Below are 14603 nucleotides of genomic sequence, written 5' to 3'. Positions count from 1 at the left end.
CAGATATGATCCAACACAAGGCTCTATGTTAGTGTTTCCCAAATTTTATTTCTGGTGGCCCATTTTTACAAGGTTCAAGCCATCAGGACCCAACAACTTTGAAATAATGAAAGGCTTCCAGTGGCTGGTAGAGCCTTGTTTTGTGTTTTGTTATGGCGGAGAGGTTGAGTGTTATAGGGTGCAGCCCTCCATAATGCTATAATGTGTACTGCAGACATTATTGTCACACTGAATACTGTGGCAAAGAAATTATGAAAACTCTCCCATGACCCAACTTTTTGTCTCAACTCAGAATTTAGGAATGAGTGCCCTAAGGGTCATATCAACTCAACAAATGATTCACATGATAAATATCGCAGTAGGGTTGTCATTAGACCAGAAGATAAATCTTTAGTAATGATACTAGCTTCTCTCTGTTCCCACCACCAAACTTCATACCTATAGAGACAGAGCCTTCACGACTACCCCCAACACACACACACACACACCCTTCCTGAAAACATCTGCAATCCTCTATCTTTGGACATGTTTATAAACCTCCTCAAGCTCCACCTGTTCACCACAGCCTAGTATCTCCTAAACCTGCCCCTACATACACTCAACTTAGTGTTTGTCTTTAGTGTTGTCTTCTCTTCTGTTCTTCAGTAAAGCAGCCTTGGGTCCTATGAAAGGCACCATATAAATCCAAGCTATTATGAACTTTTTAATTTCCGTCAACAAAATTGTAAGCAAGTTCTGTACATTTTCTTACATGTAAGAAAAAAAATTGCAACATGTCAGTTGCTAATGTTTTTTGTGCAATGTAGACAACATGTAGGAGCTTGCCTGTGATATTTCTAAGGATTCTTTCCTATGTTATGCAACTGCACTTTTCCATACTATAAATCAGTGGTTCCTGAATTGGGGGTCAGGACCCCCCAGTGGGTTGCAAAACGCCGTCGAGGGATGCTTTCCAAAAGAAATGAAGAATTTTTAAAAAGATTTAGTGTAGCAAATTTTATTTGATATTGCAAAGAACATCTTTAAAAAGAGCTCAATCTAAAATAAAACCATAGATGTGTAAGACTTGTGCTTAAATGTCAGCAATGTGTACAAAAACTCCCCAGAATGTAAATATGTTTCAGATACTTTATGCAACATTGTATGCTTTAACCACCTTAAGATTCAGTGGTACCCTGGTCTCTGACACTGTTTTTTAGGGGGGTCACAGGCTAAAAAAACGTATGGGAATAGATCAATAAAGATAACAGAGATTGTGTTATTTTAAAATTCACTGTATGGAAGAATATTACAGTATTAAACTCTGAGAGCCTTATATTGTTGCTGCTGTTTTTTTTTTTTTTTCATTGATTCACAGAGCTATACACACTAAAAGAGGGGAAACCAGGCCTCCAGAGATGTAAAATGTGAAAATGAGGATGCAATTTAGAAAAAGTCTTAAATATAGTTTTTAAATCATTCAAAAATCCATGTTTTTTAATGATTAAGACATTCTTATAAGGACATTTTTTAAAGCATTCATATAAAACATTAACATTAGTTTGCTGCAACCTCCGAACCGGTGACTTCCTGGGGATGCGCTCCACAATCTCCCTCTTAATTGTTGTGGACTTAAGCATATTTGTTAGCAACCTATCATTCCCCTTTTTCTACTTATAATGAACTGTGTCTTGTGAGTAACTCTAAGATTTCTTTTGACAGAACAAGAATTTGCTAAAAATGTGATAAAGACAGCAGAAGGAGCCAAAATCAATGTGGCACAGCAGGTATGGCTTCATTATGTGAATGTGTGCAAAAGAATAAATTTTATCTATCACAGTATTAATGTTTTTTTTTTAATTAATAACTAATATAGAGATAAGTTCGTCATATTTTTTCTGGTCTATGTCTACTGTTGCTCAAAGCTTTTCTTGTTTTTTAAAGGAAATGATGCCCCTTCAGTACATCTACACAATGGCGCTGGAGCAAGACATTAAGAACAGCCTGACCTCCAAAAAGATTTCAGAGCTTGTGCAAAATCGCTGTTACCAGGTATACAGGGCCACACAATAAAAGTTAGAGTTTAAGGGTTTCTTTTTTTATCTTTAGGTTTAATTGATCAATCTTATTTTTTCCCAAAGGCTTTGTCTGCAAAGAGGAATGAGATTGAAAAATGGCGCAGAGAGTTTAAAGAGCAGTGGGCAAGACAACAAAGGAGGATGGTAAGAGAATCTTACTCATTTGTTTTAGTTGAGCCCAATTTATTAAACTGTCAAGTTTGAGACATTTCAAACAACTAGATGTCTGGAGAGTTAGCTCAAGAGCCACAAATTCTCTCTGAAAAAGGACAAGGACTGTTTTGAACTTGTTGGTAACCACTCTTAACTTAAAAGACTTCATAATGGCCCAGATAGTAAAAAACTTTTCTCTTGCATGTTTTCAGAATGAGTCAGTGACCGCTTTTAAAAAGGCTCGTCAGCAGTATTACCAGCGCTGTGATGAGTTAGAAAAGGCCAAAGCTATATCAGCTAAGGCTGTGGATGACACAACTGGACTCAAAACTCTGGACAAGAGGAGGAAGTCCAAAGATGAAGCCCAGACTAAGGTGAACGTCCCCTTTTTTGTGCAACACACATCACTCATGCAAGTTTAGTATTTAAGACTGTTTATGACTTTTAAAGTCCCTGTAAAGTGATTTAAAAAATCAATATTTTAGGTTGGTTGTATGACAGGCCACTGTGTTATGAACCACCAGGCCAAAATTCAGTCATGAGAAACATCTCTAAGTTTATCAAATTAAGCTTCAAAATCATGAAAAATGAGGCAGTAAAATCTGCTCTAGGCTGGTTTTGGCATGTCAATTGAATGAGTTGAAGCCACACCCACTCACATGAAATACCATCCTCTCAATTAAAAAAATACATCTGATCAGAGCACAGCTGTCTGGCTCTGGGGGTTAAATGTACTGTTTTTTAGCACAAGTCTCTCTGTTATGACGCTTTTAATGACCCATAGGCCACTTTGGCTGACAGATTCGGGAAATTTACCTCACAACAAACAAAAACACTAGCATTAGGGGAGCAGGGTAATTCCCCAAAGAGACTAGAGATGTCATGGGCTTAGATTTTTGCCCTGCTTAAATTAAACCAAACCAGGAAAGAGGTGACCAACCTTTTAACAGTCTAGATTAAAAAATCAGTCCAACATAGATCTCAGGGTTTTGACATGTTAACATGTGTTAAGACACAACGTTTGTATTCACTTTACAGTATTTACTACAAGATTTGTGTTATTTAAGCAGCTCTCTGTTCTTCTCTGTAAATCCTCCAGGTGACGGATGCAGAGATTTTTTACAAACAATGTGTGGCAGATGCCAGGCTTCACCAAGATGAGTTAGTGAAGGTCAAAGAGAGAATTATTTCCCACATTCGCAAGCTCATCTGCCAGGGGGACACTGTGCTCAAAGAGGTTTGTAATCGAAGAGCTTCACGTCTGTCCCCATGTCTGCATGCTTTCAAAAAGGTTGTACAGTGCAGTTAAAGGCTGTGGAATAATATCTTTAAACATGTGTTACATTTATTGCAATGATAGTCAGTCTTTAAGACTTTTATATGCAGACTGCATTTAAACATTTTTGCACTAAGAAATTAAAGAAGTTAGGCTAAAGAATTTGCCTTCCTGGGACACGTCACATTCCAGCACATTTATTATTATAAAACAGTGAACCTTTCACAGATACACACATACAGTAAAGTAGGCATGAATATAATAGCTCAAACAGCAAAGCACTATGAAAAAATCTTAGTAGTATACAAATGGTTTGGATTTCAAAAATGTATCAAAATGGCCATCCTTTTTTTTAATTGAATATGCCACTTAAACAGCTTTTAGTTATTATATTAAAGGTCACATATTATACAAAACACACTTTTTCAGGCCTTTCTAGCAAAAATGTGTGCCCCTGGGCTGTCCACAATCCCCCCAAAAATACCCCCCCCCCCCCCCCCACACACACACACACACACACACACCTTTTAGAAAATGTGTGCTGAAACAAGCCGTTCTCAGATTTTCCCCTCATGATGTCATGTGGGGAGTTAGCACCGCCCCCAAGTTCAGTTGGCCCTCCCCGCTTGGAAGACAGTTCCACCCTCTTCTCCTGCGTTGAGAGGAGGATCAGGAGAGCCACATCCATTAAGTCACATCCATTTCCTGAGAGGGGAGTAGTCAGATAGCTCATTAACATTTAAAGCCACAGACACAGAAACAGCTCGTTCTGAGCAGGGCCGAAACTGAGGGGTGTTTAGACATGCAATATCAAATACTGGCGTGTTTTTTTTTTTTTGTTTTGTTTTTGTTTTTGTTTTGTTTTTTGGCAACAAACTTCACAGGCATGTTTTGGGGACCTCTGAGACCAATATAAATTTGTCTTAAAAGGGTTAAATGTGACCTTTAAGGCATACAGCCAACACATCTAACAAGCCATACTAAGGGTATTTTCTTAACAAATAACTCCATATCATGTAGGATGATAGTACTCTACTATAGCAATGATTCTCAGCTGACACCACTAACACCTCCTTCACATGAAATCTCAATCAAAATTTCCACTAATGTAAGCCACTAAAATTAATTCAACAAAACATGTTGCTGTTAATATCACTGATAGAGCAAAACACCAAGCTTAACAAAGATACTGGACAAAACTTTGGGAGGATGTACATGCAAACATGTCATTTCATTCTGTTGTACCATGATAAAGTGGATTTTGGTTCTGTTTTTAAATATGAAAAAAAGAAAACACCCTCATGGAAAAAATCAGATTTCTTTATTATATTATATACTTCTGAAATATATCTAAAATAACAGAATAAAAAGTCAAAATCTCAAGCTTTCAACCAAAATGTACTCCTTGTCCACCAAAACAGAGTAAAATTTAAAAAATAAAATAAATGAAAATATGTCAACCTAGAATTTCTGCACATCTTTGCTACAAAGCTACATTTTTTTCCAGGCACCAATTCGCAACCCACTGAAAGCAGCTTTGCGACCCACTTTTGGGTCCCAACTCACCTGTTGAGAACCACTGCTCTATAGTGAAGTTAGATGTTACAGATTTGTAAAAAATTTAAAGAGTGATCCAGTGTTAAATTTTACTAATCTATAGAAAATTTCATGGTGTAAATAATTAGATAGGAGTCATTTTTGGTCAGTTTTATAACCTTGTAACAGTTTTATTATACCTATGTGGTTTATATTAGTTTTAATTTTTACTGTGAGACTTATTTATGCTTACATTACTTCGGACATTGATATCTGTGATCTTTTAAAAATGTTTTCTGGTGGAATTATTGGAAAAATGGGGGTTATATATTGAAATATGTGTGATTTTTGTTATTCTTGTTTAATCCAATTTGATTCAATTCAAACTTTATTATGGACTCGAGGTCAAGATAAAAAACAACACAGGCAAGGAACCATATGATCACTTTGTTGACCTTGATTTTCACCATAATAATGAAACAATATATATAAGTGACAAAAGTTTAAAATTAAAAGTCTTGGGATGTCAACCAATAATATTCTGGGTTTAAATTTTGAATTTCCAAGTATTTCAATGTGTGCCCTAAAGGGTTATCCCTCTGTCTCCTCCATCATGTCTCCTTCATGCATTAGGCTACAGTCAACATGTTTTACTACCAGAGGCAGCAGACAGAGCCCGTCCCCCTTGGCTACCACAACTTGGAGCTGACATGCAGGTCTCTAGAGCCTGGGGAGCCCTACCTGCTGTACATCCTCAGCAAGCCTCGTCCTGAACAGCCCCTCCAAACATTCGCCTTCCAGGAGTATCTCCCTCAGGGCAAAGGGTAAGCCACGCTGACCGATGACTGCCTCTGCTCATACTTTAGTCAGACGGTTAGACACAGATGTATTTATGTGATGAAATGTAATGAAATAGTTTGTACAGTCATGCATTTAGAAACTCACTGTTCTTATTTCCTAAGATGTCATTAGATTCAAATATCACACAAGAAAACATGACGGTATTATAGACTGTAAAAAGCAAACTTTCCAAGTCATAAAAATAGTTTTAATTTTTTCTTAATTTTGAAGGAACAAACGGAAAACCAGCAACACTCTCAGCTCTCAGCAGGACTGTTCACCAATGACAGATGACAGTCCTCACAGACGACCAAATGATGGCAGTACGGACTCCCACTGATTAAACCAGCATGATATTTACCTGCGAACTATCCACTTTGATTTAATTCTTGCTCTCCTGTGTGTTTTGTTATACTTAGGGAAAGCTGGGTACAGTGACGGTGAAAGTTTTGGGGGAAGTTTAGAGTCTCTGACCAGCCCTGGTAAGCTCAAGTCTGCACTTTTTCTGTGATTTTTTTTTTCCTTTGTATCAACCCCTGTGAAGATTAACACATTTGATTTATCTTTCCCTTCTCCCTGCATTATGCTTAATGTATAAATGAAGCTCACACCAAAAGGCTCCCTAAAACTTCATCCACTCTGACGGTGTCATCAGATGATCTAGATGAACGGGATCTTGCCTCTGAATCAGGTTTGCCACTTCTACTTCCTTTCCCTTGTTAAGAGCTTTGAAAGTAGCTCCCATGGAAATTTAGCTGAGTATATTTTTTCTATTCCTGTCCTTGAAGAGTGCATCGATGGTCAGCAAGCCAAGATTCGCACACCCTCACGAGCTGCCCTGACACACCGCCTCAGAAAGATGAAGAGCAAAATGGTCAAGTGCAAACAGTGTGAGAACTACATTGTTGTCAACGGGGTTGAATGTGAGGAGGTATGAGGCAAAATGAAGAGAAACACACTCACGTGGTGATGGGTGAGATCGTAGTGTCCTCTGACTTGTTTTTTTTCTGCCCTCAGTGCGGCTTGTCTTTGCACAGGAAGTGCATGGAGGTGTGTCACACAGAGTGTGAACACAGGAAGGGGACTGTGTTCGGAGTAGACCTGTCTCTGTTGCCACGTGACAGGCCAGATGAGGTGCCCTTCGTGGTGCTGCGATGCACTTCTGAGATTGAGAGTCGCGCTCTTTCTGTTCAGGTATGATTCACTATCACAGTGCTTGAACTTTTGAACAAAAAAGTTTTTGCCTTGGTCTGATAACTCATCTTTTAAAGGGGGTGTATCGTGTGAGTGGGTCTAAACCTCGAATCCAGAAGCACTGTCAGGCTTTTGAGACACAAAAAGAGCTAGTGGACCTCTCTGATCTCTCTCCACATGACATCACTTCAATCCTTAAACACTTCTTTAAGGAGGTACTTCAATTTATGATTTAGACATTTAAGTGAGAGATTAAGCTCTGTTAAAGTTTCCCCCCTCTCCATGAATAACCTCTCTATTCCTCTCTCTCTCTCAGCTTCCAGAGCCCTTACTAACCTTTGACTTGTACAATGACTTCATCACGGTGGGTAAAAACATTCAGCACCTGAGTGAAAAGGAGCCAACACCAGACACTAATGAGATAATGGAGATCATAAACAACCTGCAAAAGCTACTACAGAGACTCCCTTTTTATTGCTACAGCACTTTGCAGCATTTGATGAGTCACCTGCAAAGGTGAGAATGCTGCTGAGTTACAGATCCCCTTCTCTTTATTCATCTTTGCAATGTTGCAGCCTGATGCTACCGTCATTTATATTATGTTTTTAATTTCATTAATCTGCTCTCTGTACCCAATAATGAAAAAAATGTTAAAAAATGGAAATATCACATTGGCATAAGTATTCAGATCCTTTACTCAGTACTTAGTTGAAGCACCTTTGGCAACAATTACAGCTTTAAGTCTATTTTGAATATGGGGACTGTAGGTGTACAGCCATTTACAGGTCTTTGGGCTCTGGCTGGGCCACTCCTGTGCTGTCTTGGCTGTGGACTTAAAGTCATTGTCCTGTTGGGAGGTGACCCCTCGGCCCAGTCTGGGGTCCTGAGTGCTGAGGACCTGGTTTTCATTGAGGATATCTCTGAACTTTACCCCATGTTTTCCCTCAACTCTGACAAGTCTCCCTGACCCTGCTGCTGAAAAACACCCCCACAGCATGATGCTGCCACCACCGTGCTTTACTGTTAGGATGGTATTAGGCAGATGATGAGCGATGCCTTGGTTGCCAGACATAACATTAGGTCAAACAGTTCAATCTTGGTTTCATCAGACCACAGAATCTTTTTTTCGTCACAGAATGGTGCTTTTTTGCAAACTCCAAACGGGCTCTCACATATTTTGTACTGAGGAGAGGCTTTGATCTAGCCATTCTGCCATAAAGCCCAGATCATTGGAGGGCTGCAGTGATGTTTGTCCTTCTGGAAATTTGTCCCATCTCCATACAGGATCTCTGGAGCTCAGTCAGAGTGATCATCAGATTCTTGGCCACCTCTTTTACTACAAGCCTGCTCAGTTTGGCCAGATGGTCAGCTCTTGGAAGAGCTCTGGTTGTGCCAAACCAAGATTTTTTAGGTTTCCCCAGATCTGTGCCTTGCAACAATCCTGTCTCTGAGCTCTGGAGGAAGTTCCTCTGATCTCATGGTTTGAGGTTTGCTCTGATATACATTGCTAGCTGTGAGGCCTTCTAAAGAAAAGTGTGTACCTTTCCGAATCATGTCCGATCAGTTTCATTTTACACAGGTGGACTCCAATAGAGGTGGAGAAACTGGAGGAAGCTGAGCTAAATTTCAAGTGTTGTATCTATGTCATTGTGATATTTCAGGTTTTTATTTTGGACACATTTTCAAAAATTTCTAATATTCTTGTTTGTCTTCGTCATGATGGGGCACTAAGTATAGATGAGTAAGAGAACAAATAGATTTCAAAGGACTGTAGCATCAGGCTGCAGCATTAAAAAAATGAACAAAAATGGAAGGGGTTCTGAATATTTTCTGAAGTTTAAATCTTTGTAGTTGCACGTAAACAAACCCTCCCATTTCATTTGCATTGCTCTGATGTCTCCCTCTGTCTTCACAGGGTGTCAGAGAACCAAGAAAACAAGATGTCCCCGAGCAATTTGGGTATCGTGTTTGGGCCGACACTGTTGCGCCCCCTAGTGTCCACAGACATGTCAATGATCACCCTGCTGGAGACCAGTTACCAGTCTATTCTAGTTGAGTTCCTCATCACTCACCATGACGAGATTTTTGGAATCCAGCCAAAAAGCTGTACGCCCACTCCCCCAGCCCCCACTGCACCTCTTCCTGACACCCCTCCTAGAGCTTCCTGTCACCTGGACGGAGAAGTTGACGCTGACTCTGAGCATGAAACCTCCTCTAGAGAGCGGCCACTCTCACTAGAAGTAAGTTCAACGGTAAGGACACTTTCAGTCTGAACACAGAGTCAGTGGTTGGGATTGTGTACAAGTGTAAACAAATGTCCATTGCAGGCATGAGCAGCATGAGTGTAAAATGACCAGTAGCAGTTATGTGGCATACACATAGGTAGTGTGTGGTCATGTCTAAACCTCTCCTAATGATTTATTTACCTGCTGTTATAAGTTCCTTAGCACCTGGCACTTCACGCTTTCTCTGTCAGGATTAACACGCTGGACAGCTGCTGCTTTTCTGCTGCTCTCTGATCTGCACGGCTTCCTGTCAGTCTTTATTAAGTGGAGTTTTCACTGGCTGATAAACAACAACATGAAAGACAGAGAGAAAAAAGAGTTATTGACATTTACAGTGTCTTCCACAGGGCCTTCAAGCACAAAAGTAAAAATGTCTTTCTTTGAGAGGAGTTGAAAATGATTCATATTATGAGCTTTACCCAATCTTTTTGTTGAAAAAGTCTTGGACAGGTTTTATAACTTACATCATGTACACTGGCTAGAGTAATCTGGCACTAATTCATGGCCTTTGCCTTAAAGAGTCACAGTTAGTGTCTTTAAAAAGTATTCACCCACTGGATGTTTTACCCTTTCATCTATTCTTATGAAGTGATCATGGTCAAAATGCTTTGGCTTTTTTAACAAAAAAACAAGAAAAATACAAAACACATCTTTAATGTCAAACTGAAAATAGATGTCCACAAAATAATACCAATTAATTAAAAAATATATATGTAATATAAAATAAGTGACTGCATACATACTAGCTTCAAGTCAGTATCTAGTAGAGTGCACAGGGATCAGGCCTGAACAGCCCTGTTGGATCGAGGTCTGGTCTTTGACTCAACCACTCTAGAACATTCACCTTGTTGTCTTTAAACCATTTCTGTGTAGCTTTTGCTGTAAGCTTCAGGTCATTGTCTTGCTGGAAAATAAATCTTCTCCCAAGCTGTAGTTCTCCTGCAGACTGAATAAGACTGTCCTCCAGGATTTTATTTTATTTTCCCGCATTCATTTTACCTTCTACCTTTACAAGCCTTCCAGGGCCGGCTGCTGAGAAGCATCCCCACAACATAATGATGCCACCACCATGCCTCACAGTGGGGGTGTGTTTGATGTGCAGTGTTTGGTGTTCACAAACGTAGCATCAGACATTTTAGTCTCATCAGCGCAAAGAACTTCACTTGAACATGGTGCCTTTTGGTGAACTGGAGATGTAATTTAATGAGTTTTCTTCAAAGGTGGCTTTTCTTTGCCACTCTCCCATAAAGCTTTGACTGGTGAAGATCCTGGGCAACAGTTACTGTATGTAGAGTCTCTCCCATCTCAGCTGCTGAAGCTTGTAACTCCTTCAGAGTAGCCATAGGTGTCTTGGTGGCTCTCACTAGTCTCCTTCTTGCACAGTCGCACGGTTTTTGAGGACGGCCTGATCTAGGCAGGTTTACACATGTGCTATATTCTCTTCATTTCTTGATGTGGGATTTAACTGAACTCCAGGGGATTTTCGGGGCCTTGGAATTTTTTGTATCCATCCCCTGACATACTTTTAATAATCTTTTCTCGGAGTTGCTTTGGGTGTTCTTTTGTCTTCATGGTTTAATAGTGGTCAGGAATACTGATTAACCAGTGACTGGACCTTCCAGACACAGGTGTCTTTATACCACAATCACCTGAGACACATCCACGGCACTCAGGTGATTCTCATTTTACTAACTGTGAGACCACTAGCACCAACTAGCCAGATCTCTGCAGTCGATTATTTTATTTTAAGTATTTTTAATTAATTGATATTACTTTGTGGAAATCTTTTTTCACTTTAACATTAAAGAGGTTATTTTATTTTGCCAAAAAGGCTAATTATATTGAGCATGATTGATTTATAAAATTAATTAAGGGTAAAACACCCAAGAGAGTTAATACTTTGTATAGACGCTGTACATCCTATAGAGCTGTAGTATTTCAGATTAGCAGTGCTCTAAAAACACTTGCAGAAACCTATTCAACTGTGTCATTCCAACAGAATCGAACAATCAAGAGAGAGTCAAGCGAGGGTTATATATCTGACAAGTCTTCATCCAATGAGGCAGTGGACCAACTCAGCCCTGAAGCCATTGAGAGAGCAGGTAGGCGGGACTCGGAGACAGAGCAGATCCTGCTGATTGGATAGAATAAACAAGATAATGATAGAATTCAAATAGTGTTGTTTATTTTTATAGCTTAGCTTTATGTAGCAAGTCTATAGATGATGAGTGTTTAGTTGTTGCTGTGATGATGAATCATAGATAGAAGTGTGTGCCTGTTCTTTTGCAGGTTACGAGCATGTTTAAAAAGAACTCTAGTTTGGATTTCTTCAAGGTACAACACAAATATATCTTGAGTTGTTAAGATTAACATAATTTCTGACAGACAGTTGAATGCTCTACCTTAGGGTGATGAAAATATGAAAAAAGAATCATGCAGGCTGCCCCACATGATTTCTTTTGACTTTACAAGTTTCATCTGGTTAATTTTGGAAGTCAGGTTTCCTTCCTTTCTGTTTCTGCTCTTTTTTTTTTTTTTTTTTTTTTTTAAATTGGATCAAATGGATTATTCAATAAAGATAATTAGATTCAAAGATAATAACTTATTTTATTTTAGTAAGAGGTCTTGGTTCATTTTTTAGACTTGGTTACATTTTTGTATCAGCCCTGTAAAATAAAGTCTTTTTCCCTGTTGCTGATACTTTGTTTATCTTTTGCTGTATATCTTTGCTTGCTTTCTTGCCTTTGCATTCCACTTTGTGGCGATAAGCAGCCTCAAGGCATCTATTCACAATTAAAATTATTCATATAAGAACATTAGATACTGGAAGGTAAAATTAGTTTTAAACTTTTGTTTAACTTTCCAGGGATAGATGCAGACCCAGCCTGCTTTGCAGAATGTACTGATTGGTACATCTCAAAAAAAGAATCAGAATATCATGTACAGGTTCATCTAAAAGAATTAGAATATCATGAAAGGTTCAATATTTTTTGTCACTTATTTCAGAAAGTGAACCCCATATATCATATAGACTCATTACACATAGAGTGAAATACTTCAAGCCTTTGTTTCTTGAAATTTTGATGATTATGGCTTACAGATAATGGAAACCCAAAATTCAGTGTCTCAGAAAATTAGAATATTGTGAAAAAGTTCAATATTGGAAAGTCATGGTGTCACACCCTAATCAGCTAATTAACTCAAAACACCTGCAAAGGTTTCCTGAGCCTTTAAATGGTCTCTCAGTCTGGGTCAGTAGACCACACAATCATGGGGTAGACTGCAGACTTGACAGATGTCCAGAAGACACTCACTGACACCCTCCACAAGGAGGGTAAGCCACAAAAGGTCATTGCTAAAGAATCTGGTTGTTCACACAGTGCTGTATCCAAGCATACTAGTACCAGTACCAGGAAATTTTAGAGCACTTCATGCTTCCTTCTGCTGACAAGCTTTATGGAGATGCTGATTTCATTTTCCAGCAGGACTTGGCATCTGCCCACACTGCCAAAGGTACCAAAAGCTGCTTCAATGACCATGGTGTTACTGTGCTTGATTGGCCAGAAAACTGGCCTGACATGAACCCCATAGAGAATCTCTGGGGAAGTGTCAACAGGAAGATGAGAGACACCAGACTCAACAATACAGACAAGCTGAAGGCTGAGCAACCTTGGCTTCATAACACTCCAGCAGTGACACGGACTGATCGGCTCCATGCCATGTTTCATAGACGCAGTAATTCATGCAAAAGAAGCTCCAACCAATTACAAAGTGCATAAATGAGCATAATTTTCCAGAAAGCCAACATCTGTGTATTATAAATCTTTTTTAGTGTGATATTTTGTGATATTCAAATTTTGTGAGACAGTGGGTTTTTTATTCTTTTGAGCCGTAATCATCATCATTCAAACTAAAAGGTCATGAAATATTTCACTTTATAATGATGAGTCCAGAATATAAAGAAGTTTCACTTCTTAAATGGAATTACCAGAAAAAAAAAATGAACTGCTTCATGATATTCTAATTTTTTTTTAGATGCAACTAAAGCTTTCACTGTTCAGGTTCTGTGCTTACTTTAAGCAATAAGAGTGAAAGTTAATCATATTTAGTAGTCTGTGTTGATAATTGTCATGTACTTTATGAGTCACATGTTCTTCTTCCCCCCTTATCTCAGTCCTGGCTATAAGAGGGGCATCCAGCCATCCTCAAAGTGAGCCAGTGGGAAAACCAGACTCTGCTTTGGGGGTCCAGCCACACTATCGCTTCACCAGACAGCCTGTGAAGTATCAGCGGCATCATAACCCAGGAACCAGATTCCCCAACCCATGTCGTACAGCCAGACATCAGGAAGCCCCAGCAAGGGGTCCCCCAGGAAGTGCAGACAGCAGTCGTAGCTCCTCTCCAGAGCCAGGAACGCAGAGACTGTCCCAAAACTTAGATCCCCACAGTGACAACAGCAACCAGACTCAGCAGATCAGCAGTGCCAGAGAGAGTAAAGTGGATGTGCCGGTGAAACCTCGGCAGGTTGTGCAGTACATGCTCGGACTGGACTCAACACCTACATCGGCTGCAGCTTTGACTTCATCCAGTTCAACAAAAGATTCTGCTCAGGTGGTGTCAGCTGGGCGTCAGGCTGATCTGAACATAAATCATTCCAATAACAAGCGGAGTGTTGGACAGAGTAACACCTCTAAATCACTTCCTCATGAGCACAAACTGACCTCACCGGCTCACAAGATCCTTTCAGGCCTGAAGCTGAAACGCAGCCACTCAGGCAAGGAGGAGCAGCTCTTTGTCTGAGGAGAAACTGAAATACATTTACACGCATGCACACACACTGGGTTATAAAACATTCAATGCCACTTTTATCATGTTGAAGAACTTCTACTGCTAATGACATATTTTCATGGATAAAATGCTCACATACAGTGCTCAACAAATTTATTAGACCACCACCCAAAGTAAAGTTCATGCCACAGCTGCCCTAAATTAACAGCATTGGTAATTACCAAACTCATTTTCTTTGTTTCTGCAATGTCACCCTTTAAATAGGCCGACTGACTGGTGTAGACACCTGTGATGCTAATTAGAGGACACACCTTGGTTTAACATGTCCCTATGGTCACATTATTTTCAATCTTTTCTAGGGGTACCATCATTTTTGTCCAGGCCTGTTTCATGAGTTTGTTTTTTTTTTTTTTTTTAATTCTGTTGAACCACAGTTCAAAAGCAGTGTCTGATTTTCATTGATTAATTTTCTTT

At 39.4% G+C, this 14603-nt stretch overlaps 1 protein-coding gene across 4 annotated transcripts in view; it reads left to right on the top strand.

The window, feature by feature from the left end:
* LOC121503856 (GEM interacting protein) overlaps nucleotides 1-14390 on the top strand; it is a 34075-nt gene extending 19685 nt beyond the window's left edge. For 2 of the 4 annotated variants that reach the window (XM_041778427.1, XM_041778424.1), the window contains exons 6-21: nucleotides 1702-1766; nucleotides 1924-2031; nucleotides 2121-2201; nucleotides 2423-2584; nucleotides 3310-3447; nucleotides 5656-5846; nucleotides 6094-6185; nucleotides 6282-6344; nucleotides 6467-6553; nucleotides 6651-6793; nucleotides 6880-7056; nucleotides 7134-7271; nucleotides 7373-7572; nucleotides 8972-9296; nucleotides 11341-11443; nucleotides 13516-14390. In XM_041778427.1, coding sequence (XP_041634361.1) covers nucleotides 1702-1766; nucleotides 1924-2031; nucleotides 2121-2201; nucleotides 2423-2584; nucleotides 3310-3447; nucleotides 5656-5846; nucleotides 6094-6185; nucleotides 6282-6344; nucleotides 6467-6553; nucleotides 6651-6793; nucleotides 6880-7056; nucleotides 7134-7271; nucleotides 7373-7572; nucleotides 8972-9296; nucleotides 11341-11443; nucleotides 13516-14141 — 2699 coding nt within the window. In that variant the 3' untranslated portion in view covers nucleotides 14142-14390. Of the gene's footprint in view, nucleotides 1-1701; nucleotides 1767-1923; nucleotides 2032-2120; nucleotides 2202-2422; nucleotides 2585-3309; nucleotides 3448-5655; nucleotides 5847-6093; nucleotides 6186-6281; nucleotides 6345-6466; nucleotides 6554-6650; nucleotides 6794-6879; nucleotides 7057-7133; nucleotides 7272-7372; nucleotides 7573-8971; nucleotides 9309-11340; nucleotides 11444-13515 lie in introns of all 4 variants that reach the window. The other 2 variants (XM_041778426.1, XM_041778423.1) reach the window with 1 other exon arrangement.
* Nucleotides 14391-14603: the final 213 nt, after the last annotated feature.

The sequence above is a fragment of the Cheilinus undulatus genome, linkage group 21 (assembly GCF_018320785.1).
Source record: "Cheilinus undulatus linkage group 21, ASM1832078v1, whole genome shotgun sequence".
NCBI lineage: Eukaryota > Metazoa > Chordata > Actinopteri > Labriformes > Labridae > Cheilinus > Cheilinus undulatus.
This window is presented reverse-complemented; position numbering and strand designations above follow the sequence as displayed.